The 20620-nt window shown below is 40.2% G+C and overlaps 1 protein-coding gene across 7 annotated transcripts in view; it reads left to right on the top strand.

The window, feature by feature from the left end:
• Window positions 1-20620, top strand: part of KIAA0825 (KIAA0825 ortholog) — a 245961-nt gene that overhangs the window by 89718 nt on the left and 135623 nt on the right. For all 7 annotated transcript variants that reach the window (XR_014846836.1, XM_085042658.1, XM_085042656.1 and 4 more), the window contains 2 exons: window positions 5524-5634; window positions 10976-11115. Coding sequence is in view for 6 of the 7 variants with exons in the window: in XM_085042658.1 (XP_084898784.1) it covers window positions 5524-5634; window positions 10976-11115 (251 nt within the window). In the remaining variant the exon portion in view is untranslated. The remainder of the gene's footprint in view (window positions 1-5523; window positions 5635-10975; window positions 11116-20620) is intronic.

Below are 20620 nucleotides of genomic sequence, written 5' to 3'. Positions count from 1 at the left end.
TTGGGTCGCAGTCTTTGTTGATAAAATTCTGCTGCGAATTTGGTTTACAGCTATTGGTAAAGTTTTGGTGATCTCCCCAAGTGAGATCACAAATTAAAAAAAGAAGAATAAAACCCCAAGTTAATGAAGCTGCATCCTATTCAACTGGCTTTAACTTCATTATTCTAAATAAGAAAATTCTAGGTAGTATTAGGGTGGAGACCTCCTGCATATAAGCTTCTTTAACTAAATTTTTTTAGTTATGTGTGGTCTCATTTTAATATATGTGAACTCTAAAGAACATACAAAAGTGGATTTTAACTGGATGTTTGATCTTATATAATCCTGGCTTATGAATAAGTAGCAATTTAGAAGGTGACTTGGGAACAGATATGTTAGTCCTGCTGTGTCAGTAGTGATGGAGGCAGGAAAGGACTTTGCAGTAGCTATAACTTCTTCTACTGTCAGTTTTGACATTTCACATTTCTTTTATGAAAGCCCTCAGAACGATGGACCAAAATAAATAGGCAGTATAGTTTGTTCCTTTTAGCAATTCTAGTCTCCTCCACTGATCAGTGCTGTTTACATATTTATCTATACATAGCATGACAAAATATATGTGCTAACTTAAGAATTCACAGAGTTTCAGAACAAAGTGCCGCTGACAAAGAGGCAGTTTATCTTGTATTTTATATAAAATGCTACAGTTAAACAGCTTGGTCATATAGCTTTCATAGTTAGGTATATGAATTTCAGTACCCAAATTTGCTTTTCTAGAGATCAAAACAGTGACATGTTCAGGATGTAGCAGCTCATTTAATCTACTACAAAGTACTGTGCAAATGACTCAAATGTGGTGGCTTAGTTTAAAAAGTATACCAAAAATTGTCATATTTTGTTATATAGTTACAAAAATAATATTAACTCTGAAGACCATTTCTATATAGATAATGTCTGGTTTAGACTAAGTAAAATAGGGTTTTTTTAATTAATCGTGTTCAGTACTTGTGTTTTCAAAATCTGTGAGGCCCTATTATAAAAAAAGTTTTTTAATATTGTATATTTAATTACAGTGAATATTTGTCAAGTAACCTAACTCAGTGTCCAGAATACAAAGAAAAAAGTGGTTTCGCCAATTAGCTTCTTAAATGACTGTCCAATTTGGAACACTTTGATATAGTGAATTTTATGTATAATACCTAGATCCAATGTTTACTGGGGTGTGAATAGTTCATTACGTTAAGAGTCTATCAATAACAGATTTAAGAGTTATGCCTGATTTTAAAGGAATACTAATATTTCATCAATTCTCTCTGCAATTGTATTGTATAATCAAAATTTCCATCTGTTATCTTGGCTCTTTATCTTTCAAACCTTTGTTAAAATTAACTGGAAGTGAAATAAAGATTTTTCTTTTAAATCTATCATGGTCTCTTTTGGTACTAGAAGTTTTCCCTTCAGTGACTAGATGTCAATTAATCTTTAGACTTCTCAGGAAGAATGTGTGTAATCATAAAAGTGGTAATGACAGAATACTGTTTTCCAGGAGTTGTGTAATAACATAACTGGCTCATTTCCAACTTACTGGAGAGGCTGTATTCACTCTTGCTTAAGGGAACTAAAATTCAAATTTCTTAGTATTTTGTGGAAATTGAACAACACAGTCAGACATCATTGAAAAATTAAGAATATCCTTAACTTCAACTAAGGTGATTGTAGCATATGTTTTCTCATTCCTAATTTTGTGACCAAACATGCATTCAGCTATCACTTAGAGTTTCTTTTCTGTATGACAAGGTTACTTAAATCTGGTCCAAAATTCACCTATGACTCTTGGGTCATCAGGTTTTATTACTTGTTTTTCTGTGCTTCATTTTTCTCTACCCTTCTGTGGTCTTCCTGAAGTATCTTTAGCATGATGGAAATGTTTGTTGGAAAGGACCGCTGGAGGCTGTCTAATCTAGCCTCCTCCTCAAAGCAGAACAATCACCAAGAGCAGTCAAACATGACTGTGTTTGACTGACACAGCTGACACACATCAAGCTCCATCAACTGAAGTTTTTACAACTTTTTACAACTCCTCAGTTGCAATGCTTTAGTGCGAAGTATTGCCTAATGTCTACTGTGAACCTTCAAAGGTTGTGGCTATGACTTGCTGTATCACATCAGTCCCCACTGAGATAAGTTGGTCAGTGTTGTTTTTTGTAATTACTCTTTGGGTAGTTGTAGACTGCCATTAGATGAGTTCATCCTTTAGCCACCTCTTCACCAGAGGAAAGGAGTCTAGGGTCCTCAAACATGTTTTATAGATGATTCAGTTCAGCCTTCTCCAATTTCTTCATATTCTGCTTGAACTGTAGGCCCAACAGCTGGACAGATATTCTATGTACAGATAACTGTTGCCAAGTAGATGAAGTAAATCACTATCTTTATTTTAGTTGCTGTGCTCCTTCTAATGCAGTGTATGGTTTGCTTTTTTCTAGTGACAATATACCATTGCCTTGTCTTCAACACCCTGCTGCCCATAAACCCCAGGTTTCTTGTTGGGCAGGGTTTGTGCTCAAACAAGTCAGTTCCCAGCTTAGGTGGTTATAATTCTGTTACTGGAGTAAACAGTTGCTCTTTACCTCAGTCAGCTTTGTGAAATCCATTGGCCCAGTCATCCATGAGTAGGCATTCTGTTATTTGTTAATGCTCTGTCCACTTCCCCCAGTTTAGTGTCACCTGTAAACGTCGTAAACATCTGTTCTCTGTCCACTTTTGTCCACGTTGTTGAGGAGCTGTTAAACAATAGAATTCTCCAGAATTTGCTCCTCAAATCTACCAAGTGTTGCTATTTTTTTTGCTGCTTACTCAAACCTCTGAAATAAGAGGATTTGCATACTTCTGAACTTCCAGTCACCATTGCCTTATTCACCAACAAGATTGTTGTCAGTTACTCAGTTCTAGTAGCTGGAGTTAGTGACTGAACAATTTCAGTACTGCCTGTGAATTACATAGGAGAATTCAATGCCACTCTTCACTCACTAGTTTGTAGAGAAGTAAATTATCCAGGCCTCAAAGTAGAGACTGTCTTCTGCCTCAGGTTTGAGGGTTGCTCAATTTGGAGCAGATCTGTTCTTCTGCTTTTTCCGATACTCTTTAGTCTTTCATACTGAGTATGCAATGAGACTGTAAAGGAAGAGCTGAAAGAATAAGGTGGATGCATCTTTTTGTGATTCCATACTATGAATTGTTATATCTTACTTTCTCAACAAGAAGTCAGGTAAATTATTTTAATGTTCAGAGAAGAATTTAGAGAGTCTATTGGCAACATTTCTCTCTATTGGGTAAATTCAATGTCATTCAATATTAGAGACTGAAAATATTTCTCTTTAATATATGAATTATAACTCATGTAGTTGCCTTTTTAGTAATGCGTATTCCTTATACAGAGAGAAATCATATGAAGACTAAAGGAAATACCGTTGGGATGCATCATGTTGGCATCTCATTTCTTCACACCTGCACTGAGGTTTACAGGATCAGTTCTCACCTTGTCATACTCTGCTGAAGAATTAAACTACTGTAACTTGAAATCTTTCTTTGGTATTCAATCAGCTGTCCACTGCTTTGAGATGATAGGCAGCTGCTTTAACGTAACTTGAAGCAAAAACAAATGTCCTAATGGCTATTATTATGCTTCTGTCAGAAGAGGAGTTGAGTTTAAGCAGTCTGGCACAGAGTTGGGTTTTCTTGTTAAGAATCACCTAGCCAGCAGTGGACATTAAGAAATGCTGTCATGACAATTACTGTATTATCATTAGACTCTTGATTTTTAGTAGTGTTTGAAGTTACTCTAATATTTAAACAGTCTTTAAAACCCGCAGATTATCTCCATTCACTTAAAAAATTTCTGTAGGGATTTTTTTATAAGCAAGTAAGTCAGAATCCAAGTGTCTGCCTTGTGCTTCTCCTTAGGATACAGCTAAGAAGACATACTTAATAAGCTGCTTTAGTCCAGAAATCTCTGAAACATTTCCTACACAATCAGTAGACAAGATGTGGTCCTTTTTTGTTTTATTAGATTGCTAGCCAAAATGTATTTATTATGCTTTCTAGTAGGATGTTTGCTCTATGCTTTGCTGTATTCAGAAAAAAATATTTCAGTGGATCAGGGACAATAAGATTTCTCTTTTAGTTTCATAATACTGAAATAACTGTCCTTAAAACAATTCTTTTCAAGTTTCAGCTCTCCCTTTATCTGTATTAGAATCTCAGCATTATTTTTAACCTGCAGGTTTTCATGAATCTGCAAAGAGCACAAATTCACTGTGCTAATCCTTCTGCTCAGATTTTGCTTACTTAAGATCATTTAGGTATCTGTAGTAAACTCTTTCTACTGCTTTTTTTCTTTTTTAATAAGATTGATATCCAAATAAAACAGCCTATCTTTTGGAGAAGTTCAGGAACTCTACACCTACTTTTCTTGTTGAAAAGACATAATTCTCTCTCTTCTTTCATCTGGGCAGTGACCTAATAGACCTGTAGCTACAGTTCGGAATTAATTTAGATGAAAGATAAAAAATTCACAGCCAAGTAAGATTGAAAGTAAGATACTTATTAAGTGGTAACTGTTTTTAGTTAATGGAGGATGGATGTAAAAGGCTGGAATTCCTCTCTGCTGGAATTTTATGCAGTGTACATGAGAGTAAAAAGGGAAGAGGCCAAGGGGCATCCATTGCTCACATATTATTGAATTCTAGTAGTTGCTAGAAAATTATACAAATACTAATAACTTACTACTAAACAATAATTATAGGCAAATATTGTAGAATTCTGTTCTTACATATATTTATAATCCTATCATATAATTAATATAATATTTAATTTTTAGTATTCATAGATTTTGCCTCTCACATCATTTTAGCAAGTGAAGTATTGCAAAACTGACATCTAGTCACAGTCTTGTTCTTCTCCAGTTCCTACAACCAGTGTACAACCAAAGATTCTGGTTCAAGTTTTTGTCCAGTTTAATCCAAAGTCTGTATGTACTTGCATGTCAGTCATTCTCATTTCAAAAGATACGTCACATATCATTATTATAAAATATTGAAAATATGATGCATTTGTTATGCAGGAAGAAAAGAGCCTTAAAAATTAATGTCTGAAGAGAAACTTGCTTATTGAATACATTTTCAAACATAGTTTGAAAATGTGTTATATAGGAGTAAAAACATGAAGAAACTTGTATAACAGTTATTAGGTACTGATTTTCAAAGAGTGAAGGTAAATAAAATATAGAATTATATTTTTAACAGTATATAAACAGATTTTCAATCTTGTGTTTGCATACGTATACTAGTAATATTTATCATAAGGTCTTTTCTGTCTTCTGTTCATTCATATATATATATATATATATATATACATATATATATATATATATATATACGTGTGTGTGTGTGTGTGTGTGTACATATGTATATACATACTTAGTAGTTGTAGCAGTCCAAGGAGATTTTCAGTCTCCCATGTAATTCAGAAGTATTTGGTTTCTTCCAGGACATTTGTGGATAATTCTGATGAACATCTTCCTCAAGATTTTTCAGAAGTCTTTTATTATCCATTACACTGGTTATTTTGTGTACCATCATCCTGTTTTTTCTTGCTGAAGTGAGTATCAAAAGTTGATTGTAAAAGTATCACTAGATAGTCAGTATTGGCCAAATACTGTTATAACATTTTTAAAAGAGTGTATCTGAATAAATGTCTAATTAATATTCTGATTTTAAGAAGGTGTAGAAGCATTTTTTAATTCATTACCAATTTCTCTAATCTTTGAGAGTCTGTAAGAAAAGTTGCACAGAAAGCCCTGTTTTGATACTCTATTAATTATGTTTGATATTTGAATTATCTGTAAGGTTTTCTGGCTTAAATTAAAGAGTATATAGTTCTTGACAATAAAGTAGTAAAGTAGTTCAGCTGTTCTTAGAGACTTAAAGGGAACGTAAAGAATGTATGCCTTTCTATTTAGGACTGCCGGTTTATTAAAAAAAAAAATGGTACATAAATAACTCATTGAAAAATATTCTGCTTGATCATAGTTGAGTATTTTGGAGATTACTGAATGATTGGAGGCAAAAGCCTAATTTCTTTTTCTGTGTCACTTCCTGTAATGACAAGTTACATAGAAGATACATGCTACCAGCTGTGCTGTCATTTGCTTTCTAATTTTGAACCTGCCGCACTCCCACACCAGTGTAGATCTTCTCCTAACCCCTTCATCTCCTCCTCCTCCTCCTCTTCAGAGGCATTTCCTGAGAGATTTTCGCTCTCCATTTTCATGAAAGCTGCTTTTGTGAGATCATACTTTGTTTTCTGAGAAAGTATTTTTATATTTTGGAGGAGTGCATACCTCCTTCAAAAGGTATGGTGTGACCTGTTGCTGACCCATGTGCTTTGGATTTATTACCTCTTTCCTTATACACACTATATCATACCTTGTATATAAAAATATCTTCCCTATAATTTTGCTCATATTACACAAAACATGCTGATTTCTCTCCATAGGCTTCACTCCTAACTCTACATGTCATCAAGCCTGTGTCTCCTTCCCTGGTGTCTCTGATACCTGCTAAACCAGAGACAATATATGTTGTGACTGCATCAAAATCATGTGGTTTGCTAACTACATGCCAAATAGAGCTGGTGAATCTAATGTGTCCTGCTTGAAGTAGTAATCTAAGTTCTTACAAAGCTTGAAAGATCATGTGTGTTTATCAAGCTTCAAAGAAATTTGTCAGTGGCTTTTTAAGTTATGCATGGCTGGAGAAAAAGGAAAAGTGAAGGAAGGATACGGGAGAGGGAATGACTGCATTAGAAAGGAATCTAGTTGTCCATTTCTGGCAAATTTATGCTTCATTAAGTTTTCATTTGTAGAAAAGACAATAAGTTTTTTGATGCCCTCGTCCAAGGTCAGATTTCAAAATTTAAATTATACTGTGAAGTATGAGTTTTGGAAGATGATTTCACAAGTGAGCACCCTATGCTGTGTAATAGTATGTAAAGGAAATGCTGGTACCATTTTTATCTGACATAATTATCTTTTTTGAGGTGGAATTAGTATTGATTTGAATAATAGCAGAAAACTATTCCAGAGCTATGTCATATGCGCTAATTTTCCCTGGATGAAGGGTAATAAAATACACAATTTCTTGATCACCAAATAGGAAAATAGGAAGTACAGAAGAAAGTACATCTCTAAGAAGATACAGTGTACCTGTGTGAGAGCAGTCCATGTACAGAGAAAGAGCCTTGTGTACTGTCCTGGTGCTAATGAGTGAACTACACTGATAAAATACTGAATGGTCCCTTTTCACAACACACCTTTCAGCTGCTCAGAAAAGGAAAGTGAAGGACTCGAATGAGTAATTTTTAGGTTTTTCTAGTTTTTTCATTGGTTTTATACTCTATGTCAATGAAACTTTCTTTTCCTTCAGGTACTGCATTTAAAGCATTAATAACACACAATATGTTTGAGTATTGCAGCAAACTGTATTTCAGAGCATTCTAATTCATGGATTGTTTTCTGTTTTTACATCTTACATCTAATTAAAATGTATGTTCACTGTCCGTAACAAGATTGGAAGTATAGGCCATTGTGTGCTTTTCAATTGTGGCCACCTAAATTTTAACTGGAGGCTCTAACCTGTCATACAAGTAGCTATTAAGCATTAAGGATTCCTAAGCTTGGTATTTAAAAAGGAAGTTTTGCTAGTTCCTGAAATTAATTTGTTTACTCTAAAACCTGATTTCCTACATTATTTTTTATTGCTGAAAATGGCCACAAGTCTGTTTTATTTTATCCATTTGGATCTAAAATCAGTGTCAAGGTTGTTACCATGAATTAGCATATTTACTTGCCTTATAAAATCTTGAACTTACCACTTGAAGTTTTCTTTCTGTCCTGAATAGAAACCAAAAATATATAGTTGGTTATAAAATTAAATAATTACTGATAATTTATATTGTGATTCCTTTAGTGGTAATTGTGATTCATTCTTTGCCTCATTTGGGGTTTCTAATCATACAATTTGCAAATCAAAGTTGGGGGTTTTACTTCTACTGTACAAAACAGGACATTTATATGTGTGATATTTATATGTACTTCACCTTTTGTCACTTTTTATGAGGCTAGTCTTATTTTCACTAGTACTGAGCTATGAGGATGAGAGAACATATGTCTCTCCATATGCACATTACAAAACTTCTCAGTGCATTTATTGGTGCTAGCTTCATGGCTGTAGGGAATGTCTGCTCTATTTTATTTTTCCTCCAAGTGAGTCACACCATTGTACATTTCAATTTGCAAGATGCTTAAAGAGCCAAGAACTGGTGTATATTACAACATGATAACTTCCCATCTGGTCAATGACAGACAAGGGATTTTTTTTTTTCAATTCAGATATTCTAAAGGTGTAATTTGTTTCTATAGGAATTTAAAATACTATTCTTCATAAATCTAACTGACCCAACTTGTCATTTTTCTTTTAGTTTGAAGGCAATGAGTGACTTTATTAGATAAGATAGCATGACATTAAAGAAAGAGAAAAAAATTAAACTGGCCCAAATATTTTAACTGAATTAGTGAAGTGCTGAATTTGCTGTTAGCTGCAGCATTCATTCTACTGTGAATATAGTAATTGTTTTAATATTAACTTTAATTACTAGCTACTGATTAGATTATATTTAGATTATATATGCATTAGATTATATATATATAAAACTAATCTTGAACATATAGAAATTAAGATAATTATCTTAAGAATACAAAATCATAATGTTTGAATATATTTTAAATATGGAAAATTTACTTTGACTGCAAGGTCTATCAAGATTTAAATGTATATGTGTGTATATTTTTGATAAGTATTACCAGAATCCAGCATGTGCTAATATGGAAATATAATTGTAGAGTCAGTGTTACACTGTCAGTGATTATATGTAAAGTACCAGATGAAAATCACAAAAGCTGTACATAAGGCTTCCTGGCATAGACATTGCTTATGAAGTTAAAGGTATTTGCTTTAGTGTTGAAATTGTAAAGGCTGAGGTGTCTAAAAACTTCCTTTACTAAAATGACTATAGCAGTGGAGTTTTGTCATAATAGTGTGAGGTAAGGGCCCTGGTGGCAGATAGTGCTATAGTTTCCTTAGGTGAATTAAAGGCTGCCCTGCAAGTTACGTGGCATACTTCCTTTTCTGGTAAAGGAAACACAGACACGTGAGGGACTAAACTAGAGGAGTGTATCAGCTGACATTGTCTTTTCCAGGACTTGTAGGTTTGTATTAAGTGTATTGTATAAATAGCAGCCTTGACTCAATAGCGAAATATTTGTGCAGTCATCTCTTGTTTTTCATGCATGCATTCAAGCATAGTTGGGTGGTGGCACACTTGGCTAAGTTAGAGGTTGTAAAAGTATGCAAGATAATGGAGATGTTTCCTTCTGTTAGAGCAACAGGAGCCCATTTTAGTTCTGTCCCAAAAGTTATGTGTAAATGGCACATAAAGTGTTTGAACAGAGGCAAATAAATCCTTTCTGACAGGAGAATGTTAGACGGAAAACCCCCAATGAAGAAGGTTTTACCTAGCGCTGAAGATGTTTTTTGCGTGCTGGTGTATAATATTTATACGTACACTGTCAATGCATCAGTCTGTCTGAAGTCTTTACAATTGTGCCTGTAAAATTTATGTGCATAATAGTTTACATATGAGGTGCATAAAGTTTCGGTGTTAGCAACTACTGTTGTATAAACTTGTAGCCAGAAAAATAAAGACAGTGGCTAAACATCAGTTGAAATTTAATTTTAAAATCTTCAAATTAGTAAAAACTTAAAATTTAAAGAAAAGAAAATTATCCACAATCCAATTTTGAAAACTTGTTTTTAAAAATGTTTCAAGAAGAAAATACTGAATACAATAGATGATAAGCATTTGGCAGGGCAGATTTGTTTGTTTGGTTTTGTTTAATGTGATATAAGTTAGGTGGTTGGTGTTGGGTCACTGGATGAGTTCAGAAGAAGCCCTGGAATATTATTCGGAAACCTTAATTTTTGCAGAACATGGAAACCCCAAACAGAAAATAAACTGCAATCTCTTTTAAAGCTAATGAATTTGTACTACATTTTCTTACTTCTCCCTGCAGGTGAAACAGTAACTAAACCAGTCTAATATTTAATGTAGATTTTTCAGTACATGTAAGAATTGAACCTAAAGGGAAATTTTACTAGCCTTTGTCGCTGTTGAGCCACTAGCAGAGTAAGAAGATCCAGGTTCAAAGTGTGGCATCAAGAAGAAGCTTTTATTATTTAATTCCAACTTATATAGACTTTTAAAGGTCACCCAGATTGGTCAGTTCGAAGCCTCCCCCTAGGCCTGATTGGCCAGGCCTGAACTGTCCAAATCTCGAGACACTGTTTCAATAACATCCAAACTTTACCTTTGTTTATAAAACACAGGAAGAAGAGAGAAGGAATTCTCACGGGAAAGGTCTGTGCTAGCCACAAGCCTTTTGAGCATTTTCACTGTTTTTTACTTAAGAGCTTCATATACTTGATCAGGACCAATGCTTCAGATCACTTGCTCAACAATTACTGCTATAATAAACTAAAAAATAATACCCTTACATTAATTCGACTGCAGGGGAAAAAAACCCTCTATTTTTCCTGGTAGAACAAGACAAATACAGTTCTGTGTAAGAGATAAGTAAAGTTGCTTTGTATCAGGTATAACTGTGGCAGACTAACAAATGCCAATTTGCTTTTAACTAGTTGAAATTAAATGTAATTCTATCTCTGAGCTGCCTTAAAGTAAGGAAGCATGAAAGCATTTTTAGAGTAATCTGGGAGGAATTGTTACTTAAGGGAGTTTGTGTTACATCTGCAATTTAAGGATACTAATTTCATAGATAAATTAACAATATTATTCTTTCTGTCTTTACCTTACATTTTGAAAGGACTCCATCAGCCAGAGAAATGGCAACCCAAGGTCATCTGAAGCTGCTCTTATCCCAGCCATACTGTAATTTGAACTTGCTTTTGGAAACATTGCTTCACCATGATTGCCTCTTAGTGAAAATTTTGCTGAGAAGCTCAAGTAAGTATTGATACTGTCAAATCATATAAGGATGTCAGTGAGAAACACAAATTCATTTTTCACTACTTAAATGCTGGAGTAAGGCTGTCAACCGATTTTGGGGGAGTTTAGGTCATTTACTTATCAGGAGGACACTTAAAGAATGGGTAAAAAGATAGAAAAAGTCATCACCTTTCAGTGATAATTTGCACTCAATCAGTGTATTAATAATTTTAAAGCAGACTGCAATCTGATTAAATAGGCTGCTATCATAAACGCAAAAGAGTCAAAACGAATTTGAGCTTAGTGGAGCTTTTATACCACAACTACTGTGATTTTCAGAAGTGTGGATTAGTAGTCCAAAAAACCACTTTCAAAATTGTCTTTCAAAAATGGAAAACTTCTTAGATGTTTTGCTGAAGTTACTATAGGTTTTTCACTGTAGGCTGTCTAGAATTGTATATATATGCTTTTGCTTGCTAATTAATTAATGCTATTTTGAAAGTAGAATAAATAAAATTATGCTTCTACAAGCTTTTCTTTGCATTCTGATAGTATGTGTTTGAAGCAGCAAGCTCTATGACATCTTCCCTAAATAGTTTGTAGATCAAATGATCATATTGTTGAAAAGCTAATGTTATAATCACCTGTTCAACTTAATTTTGCAGGAATATGAGAGTCATGGTTTCTTTGGCAAAAGAATTCTTCCTACTTATAAAAAAACCCTACTAAGTCCACATAATATTATAAATATATATTATATATATTATATAATGCATATATATAATATAATACATAATTTAGTTCTGTAATTTGAAAATGATCTAATATTTGTCAGGAATTCAACAGCTTCCACTCCTGTCGTGCATCTTATTGAGAGCTGTGGTGCAAACACTTGCCTACTCAAATAAATTTCATCTTTTACAAAGTCTGACAAATGTTTGATCAGGGTCGTATCCTTACCTTAGGATATCCTTACCTTATCCAGTGTTGAATTTTACTATCTGTTTAAATTATTACAGGTAATAAGTGACAGAATATATTAATCTGTTGACTGACCAGCTTCTTAAGATTTAGAGAAAACCATGTTACGTTGAATTACAAAATGTGTCATTTACACAGGCTTTATTCATGTAACTATCATATATATTCTAAATTATCATATCTTCTAAATTAATTTCAATAGGGTTAATTGTCTAGTGACAAAACATTTGTAGTCTTTATTCCTTCTCCTGTCAGGCTAAGGACAAACCATAGTTTCTAAGTTATTTGCCCTAGTGATAACAAAACTCCCTGGTATTTAACTACATAAGAATTTTTTTATTAGGAAAAGCTTTTACACATTTTTTACATTCAGTCTCTCCTTTTCCTTTTAAAAAATAGGCCAGAAGGCAAAAAATCTTAGGTATTGATGCATTTTTTCTGTATTGTTTCAGCACTTTGGGATACTCAAAGTAGACATCGTTCATTGTAGACATTACAATGGGATAGTCATTATTTTGGGATATTCTAAGTAGACATTAAATTTCATTGTAGTCCCATTGTTCTCATGGTTGTACCATGGGGAGGTTCAGAAGGAACCTACTACTCCCATCATAATAAGGAGTACTGTTGGCATTGGCAAAGTTTTTTCAGTAGGAAGAGTATTTGTGTTTTTGGAAAAGCTATGTATGCATGATTCATGTTACTAAATATTATAAGTAGACCAGATTTTTTTAAGCAATTGAAACTCCATGTATATAACTGTACACTGTCTGGATAGGAAGGTGATAAAATGTGCACTTTAGTCTTTTTTTTATGTGCAATGTTATATCTGAAATGTACATAAAAATTAAAATATGGAAACATGGAGTAGCTGTATCAAAAAATACTAAAATTATTAAATCAGGTTACTGATCAGAACTGAACCACTCATTTTGTCTCCAGTGAGTATGGTCACTGCATTAAGGCAACTTTGAAAAAATGGTTGAAAAATTGATTTGCATATTTGACCTCCGTAACAAGCTCCAAGTCTTAATAATCTAGATGTGTCACATTACATCGCCACATAATCCTAGCGATTTTTTCTTTAGGTCCAACATTCAGCAGATTTCTTCTAAGACATGTTCTTGAGTCAGTAAAGGGCGTAAGGTCTCTGCTGTGGCTCTACAGAGAGAAATTGTGAAGGTAGCTCGTGTGGTGTTAATCTTCTGACAAAACAAACTGTTTTGCAATTTACTTGGCAGATTTTTTTTACTATAATTGCTGTATCATTCATGGATGTGAAACAGAAATGGATTATTTTGACAAGCAACAAATAATAGAGGAAAAAAGGAAGTGGTGCTTGTATAAAATGAGTAACTGAATCCAGCAGATGCTGATATCAAAATGTGACGGATGAAAGTGAATGCTGAGAATTTTTGCTAGATTTGTTCTAAATACACAGCATGCCAGTGGAACAGTCTGTGACTTCTAGTTTGAGAGTCATTATTTCCAAGAGTCAGGAGTTATTTTTTACATAATAAAGCAGACAGGAATAGCGTTATTGAATTGCACTGGCCCAACACAGGATTAATGCCAAAGGGGTTGCCATCAGTCATTAGACACCTGGCTACTTATGAATAGCAGATAAGACAGTGGTCACTGAAAAACTGTCAAGAAGGCACATTCCAGGCCTTCAGGCAGTCCTTGGGTCACATATGTACTTTTGTTTAAGAGACACTAGTATCAAGTTAATGATGAACAATACCAGAATGCAGTGTATTCCTTTATAGGCTTACAAAGAATCTTTTTCATTGCCATGAACACATGAGACTCCAGTTGTCACAGAAATTTAATTTCTCTTTCTGCACACAGTCTTAAGTTAATACTGTCATGTGGAGATAAACTGTAAGGAAACTGCTTTCACAGCAGTACCACGCCATTGACAGTTTCACCTAATGCTTTTGGCTTGCACAATACATATTTGAGAGACTAATAGAGGACGGTATTGTGTAGTCTGTACATTTAAATTTAGATAATATTCTGGGCCCCACTAAAATTTTGAAATAAGAATTGATAGCACAATTTGCAAATAATGTATAATAAATTTAAGGCTGCAATCTGAAATTGGACCCAAACAATTGTGATTTGCTTCAAATATAGGTCAATTACCTTGCACACATAAGCAGGTTGGGGATGGGAGGATTTCCACTAAGAAAATACAGTTGTGTGGTGCACTATTAGCCTACTTTCTAGATGCTAACAGATATATAGAGTTTTCTAAAACTATGCTTTTATTAATCATTTTTGGGAAAGAAAGCTTGGAAATGTACTTGTAGAACCAGGAGATTTTTTTCCCCACTCCAATTATTTGCCCTCTTTGAAACAGTTCTCTAACTGCCACGATGTGTAATGTGCCACTTTAAGGTAAATTTTAACTACTAATTAAATTTTAATCAAACTTAATTAATTACATTTTAGACACATAAGAGTAAATAGCACTGTTTTTTTGTGAGTTACCCTAAAAAAACAATGAAAGGTGATAACTTCACCAATTGACCTCATTTAGGAATTACACTGAACTTTTTATTAGTGGCAGTAGTGAGTTATTGCAGAAGAAAATGTACATGTTTTACAGAAATTACCAACTCCATCCAAATTCTGTCATTGTTTAAATTTGTAACAATTTGACACTTTTGACTACTTGAGAGTCATTAATGACTCTTTGGATTTAATAATCCTGAGACATGGTCTATCAGACTTGTGAAAAAACTAGCAACTGTGCTAGTTCCATGGTTCAACCACACACCATTTTGGGGGAAAATAATCTTGCAGGTTTTGTTCACAAAGCCTGGACGTTAATCTGCAATGCTGTCCTCATTAGGCGAGCAGAAGTAAATCTCTTTGAGTAATTTATATCCTTGTGCAGAGATGGATCTCTGCTGCAGGTATGTGTTGACATCTAATATGAGGCTTGAGGGTACCCCTGAAAGTTTTCTTAGCTTCTTCATGATAGCAGTCTGTGACATGGTAGCCGAACAAAAAATGGTTAGAAGATTGTTTTAAATGTGGTGTCTCCTCAAAAGGTCCATCTGTCCAGTAAGCTTATTGGATTCTGTACCTGCATAACCAATGAAGGTTTTACTGAAGTGATATACTTCTAGCTGGAAGATAAGTCAAAAAGGGACCTTAATCAGATACCCTGTTCCATTTGGTAATTTTCCAGTGATAAGCTAGAGAAAACTGTAAATAGATTTTATGGAGTTTCTGAAAACTTAAATAGTATTTCCTATTGGACTATAGTGGAGTCCTGTGGGGGTGCGGCGGCCCGATGCTGCGGATCCCGAGTCCCCGAGGCCGGCGGTCGGCGTAATCCACGGGGACGCTGCCGAGGATGCCATCGCCTGGGTCTCGGAGGAGGCCGGGCCGTAAACCGCTCTCTCCCTCCCCTGGAAAGTTTTTCCTAAGTTTATTGGTTTAAGGTTTGCTTCCCCGCCCCTATCACCGCCCCCGCTGCTTGCCCTCACTAGAATGTTCTGCTGCCGGGCTTCCCCCATGAGTTGCTTGTAATCCCCTCCCTAGTTATATTTCATTTGCTCCCCCGCTTGTCCCTCATGTTGTCCCGGAGCCCCGTTGGCTCCGCCCCTGTTGTTCCTCCCCGGGAAACCCCGTATTTCCCCCTAAAAACCCCCTCCCTTTGTTCTCTCGGGTGGTGTGGCCGCGACCCCAGCCCCGCCGGGTTCTGCGCCCGGCAGCTGCGTGGACCGCCCCACCCGAGAGCCCCCAGTGTGCCTCCCCCGCGCCGCTTCTCCTTGAATAAACTGCACACTGGCGACTCTCAACTCGTAGCACTCTCTTTATCACGGGAAGCGACCAGCGACTCCACGGCGTTCCTGCCCGGCAGGCTCCCGCCTCCGCCGCGTGGTCCCTGCCGCTCCAAAGGAGCGACCCTGGGAACACCGAGGCTGACTGCAGCCGCCTCTGGACAGAGCCGAACAGCCGGGAGGGCTGAGAGCTTGGGCCAGGTGAGGCCCCCGAGGTCTCCCGAAGCCCCGGAAGCTCGTTGGGGCCAGGCGGCCGGACCCCGCCGGACCCTCTTTACAACTTCAAGTGGCGCCGTCAACGTGACCCTCCGAACCTGCCTTCGCTCCTTGGAAGGGAAGAGTGGAGATCTGTTGTTCCGCCACCCGGCGAGTTGCAGCACCCTCCCTGGACTACATCGAGAGGTGCTCCTCGCCGGCACCGCCAGCCCCGTGAGCCCCGTGAACCGACCGCGCCGCTTTGTGTTCGGGTGAGTTGGTAGGGAAAGGGGTTCCCTAGCTTGCCCTCTTTTCATTTAATTTTTCGTTCGGATCGGTCGGGTGAGAGTTTGGTTCGGCTAACCTTTATCTCGGGTGGAAAAGATGGGAGTTAACCTAACCAAAGAGCAACGAGAATTTTATGTTTCCGTTAAAACCTCCCTCCGAGTAGCGAAATTTTCTTTTCCCTCCCCGCTCCTAAAACGCTTTGTTAAATTTATTTTTGCCGAATTTCCCGATGTTTCTCCCCAAGATGCTAACTCTATCGATTTTTGGCGTGGGGTCCGCTCGCGCATGAACCAGCTTTTGTCCCGGGGGGACAAGCGAGTGGACCAGTTTTTCGGGATTTTAACGCAGATTTTCCACGCTTTCCGTCCCTCCCTTCGGAGCGCGGGAGTCCCTGTTAACCCTTCCCCGTCTGCCCGTTCCTCAACTAACCCCAGCCCCTGTCCTTCTCGAGGCGACCGCGGCGGCTCAGAACGTCCGCGGACACGGAGTTCTCATCTAGTCTCCGGCGCCCCCGCGGTCACTTCGTCCCCTGCCTGGGAGGGAGAACGCGCGACCCTCTCGGGCACCCCCGGTTCTGTCTCTCCTAACCCCTCTTCCCGAGTTGATTCGTCCCTGGTAGTCCCCCGCAATCCCCGCTGTGTATCCTTTTGTCTCCCCGGAGAGCCACGAAGGAGCGGCGGCTGGCAGCAGGATGGCGCCTGCCGCGTGGCTTTCCCATCCCCCACCCCTTCTCCCTATAATTCTCCCGTTCCCGCTGCTTCTTCGGCTTTCCCGCCGAGCCCCTTCCCTGATCCCTCCCCCTGGGCGGCCTATCCATCACCGTGCGGGCACACCCCCTCCCTCGGACCCCCCGCCCCTGCGCCCAACCCCTTTATCCCTACCCCGCCTACCTCCCCTTTCCCACCGAAACCCCACCTCTTCCTCGACTCCTCCCCGGGACCTTCGTCAGTCGCCCCTCCCGATGTTCCGCCCCTTCCTAACCCCTCCCCGGAGGCGGGTCTTCCCGGTTCCCACGGCTACCCTTCCGGCGGCCGCCGGAAGGACGCCATCTTGGATCCCCTTTCCCACGATGACCGGAAGGAGGCCATCTTTGTTGGTCCTCCAACGGTCCCTGACCGGAAGGAGGCCATCTTTGTTGGTCCTCCAACGGTCCCTGACCGGAAGGAGGCCATCTTGGATGGGTCCTCCGGCTTGGCTGGGAAAGGTTGTCACCTAGATCCGGAACCGGAGAGCCTCCAGGCCCCCTTCGCCGCACCAGTCCGCGTTTCGGGGCAACGCGATCACCCACGGTGGGAGCCCTTTGATAGGGCCGCGCTCAAAGACCTGGCCAAAACGCAAAAGGAGTTTGGCCGGGACTCGAACTATTTCAGAGCAGTCCTTCACGCCACTTTCACCGGCGTCCCTCTAGTTCCCTCCGACATCAAATTAGTGATGTCTTGTCTACTGTCCCCCGTTGAATACCAAGAGTGGGAGGACGAGTGGAAAAGGCAGATCAGGGGGCTAGAGCGACTGCTTCCTGGGCACGGCACTCCAAACGGCCCCACCTTCGAGTTGTTGTCGGGTGAGGGGGATTACTCTAAACCCCAGACGCAAGCCCGAGAGATACCCATAGACATTCTGGTGTCTCTCGCTGGTGCAGCGGAGAGGGTACTGCTTGGTATCCCTCCGGTGGATGCCCCTACCATCCCCTACTTTGAGATATTCCAAGGGCCTGACGAGGCCTTCCCCAGTTTTGTTGATAAATTAAAACAGGCCATCGATCGTCAGGTCCCCGACCACACCATCAGGGAGCAGCTGCTTGTGGACGGGGCAATCACCAGATCCAACACCATCTGCAAAGAAGTCATATTGTCCCTGCCACATGACCCACGGCCGACCATCGCCCAGATGGTCAGTGCCTGTCGGCGCCTGGCTGCGGTCAAGGCGCTGAATGCTAACACCTCTCAGGCACTGGCCATCCGAAACACCTATGCCACCTGTAACCAGTGTGGCAAAAGAGGACACTTCGCCGCAGACTGCCCCACGCCGGTCGAAGAAATCTCCAAGTTTTCCCGTTCTCCTGCCCCTGCCCGCGCCCAGCGTCCTTCCCCCATGTCCCTAACTGACCCTTCCTCGTTTCCACCTCCCTTCCCTGCTGGCCAGGGAAACTGAGAGCGCAGCGTGAGATGCCGGCCTCACGCTGCCAACAGCCACCGGCCGGCCTCGACCCCACGGATTTCCAGCAGGCGTGGGTCGATGATGACTGTACCATACCCGGATGTGACTCTTTTCTTGTTAGACTCAAATGTGACTTTCCTGACGCTCTTGTCCTTGCCATTTCAGATGCGGACGCCGGACCCAAAGGGATTGCCATCATCCCTTCCTTGATCAGAGTGGATGCAGAGGGGTTCTTTCCACTCCAGGTTGAAGTTGCCGACCCCCCTCTTATCCTCTCTAGGAATCAGGTCGTGGCCAGGATCAAGGTCATCCCGTTCCACGCTATCCTCACGGAACGACCGCTGGTTGCCTGGTCCGAGGCGGTTGGTAAGGAGAGGCCAATGCTTACTTGTGGCCTTTCCCAGAAGGGAAGCAACATCTCCCTTACTGGCATGATTGACACTGGTGCGGATGTCACGGTCATCTCCTCGGCGAGTTGGCCGTCGGCATGGGCCAAGGAGCCTGTGGCTCAGTCGTTGAAAGGTGTGGGAGGATATACTCCTGCAGAGCGGAGTTCCATCCCCGTTCTAATTGAAGGCCCCGAGGGTCGCATCGCCACCGTGCGGCCATTCATCATCAACTCGGGATTCAACCTGTGGGGGAGAGACACTATGTCCCAATGGGGTGCCCGAGTCGAATTGGCTCCGGCTCGGGATTTTTGATTGGGGTCACTGGTGAGCGCCCGACCCAGCCATTGAATTGGCTCACTGATAAACCTGTCTGGGTCGACCAGTGGCCTTTGCCTATACACAAATTAAGAGCGCTCGAAGAGCTCGTTGAGGAGCAACTGGAGAAGGGGCACATCGTGCCCTCGACCAGTCCATGGAACTCGCCCGTCTTCGTTATCAAGAAGGCGGGAGGGACCAAATGGAGGCTCCTCCATGACCTCAGAAAAATAAACGAAGTCATTGAGGACATGGGGCCTCTCCAGCCCGGGTTGCCATCACCTTCAATGCTCCCGCGGGACTGGAAGATTGCAGTGGTGGACATAAAGGACTGCTTCTTCCAGATCCCCCTGCACCCAGACGATGCGCCCAGGTTCGCTTTTTCAGTTCCCTCCACCAACAGGGAACGCCCAATGCGCCGCTATCACTGGCGAGTGCTCCCGCAAGGGATGAAAAACTCCCCCACCATTTGCCAGTGGTATGTGGACAGCATTCTCGCACCAGTGCGAGAGGTCACGGGTGAGTCAATCATTGTCCATTATATGGATGATGTATTGGTCTGTTCGCCAACCGAAGCCATCTTGCGGACAGCACTCTCTAGAGTCGTGGGGGCCCTAGAGAGCGAAGGGTTTGAGATCCAACCCTCCAAGGTCCAGGTGACGGCGCCGTGGAGATACCTGGGAGCAAAAATTGAGGAACAAACAATAACACCCTTGCCGATCAAAATTACTGACAATCCATCTAACCTGCAGGAAATGCACCAGCTCTGTGGTGCCATCAACTGGATTCGGCCCCTGATCGGCATCTCCTCGGAAGACCTGGTCCCGCTGTTTTCCCTCCTGTGTGGAGATCGCGACCTGACCTCCCCAAGGACATTGACCCCGGAAGCGCGGGAATCCATCAGAAAGGTACAGAACGCCCTGAAAACATGTCGCGTTCACCGATGCGACCCCAAATTGCCCTTTAATTTGGCCATCCTCGGTAAAATGCCCCACCTGCACGGGCTCATCTTTCAATGGGACCTGAAAGACATGGAGAACCGACTGCTCATTATTGAGTGGGTCTTCCTGCCTATCTCGTCCCCCAAAGTTTTAGTTTCGCCACTGGACAAGGCGGCGCAGCTTGTTAGACGAGCGAGGTCCCGCCTGTCCACCCTAGCAGGACGTGAGTTCGCATACATCCACGTTCCATTCGACACAAAATCATTCGAATTTGCCTTGCTAAAGAGTGAGGAGATGCAGCTAGCACTTGAATCGTTTCCCGGCCAGGTTGTTACCTGGTTTCCAAAACATAAGATATTCGCAATATCTGAACTAAAAATTGTTCTTGACCGTGTCCAAAGTCGGAAACCCCTCAGTGCTCCGACACTTTTCACTGACGGCTCGGGCACATCAGGAA

This window comes from Lichenostomus cassidix, chromosome Z (assembly GCF_008360975.1).
Source record: "Lichenostomus cassidix isolate B80296 chromosome Z, HeHo_3.0, whole genome shotgun sequence".
Taxonomy (NCBI): domain Eukaryota; kingdom Metazoa; phylum Chordata; class Aves; order Passeriformes; family Meliphagidae; genus Lichenostomus; species Lichenostomus cassidix.
Note: the sequence above shows the minus strand (reverse complement) of the source record. Positions and strands in the feature narration are given on the sequence as shown.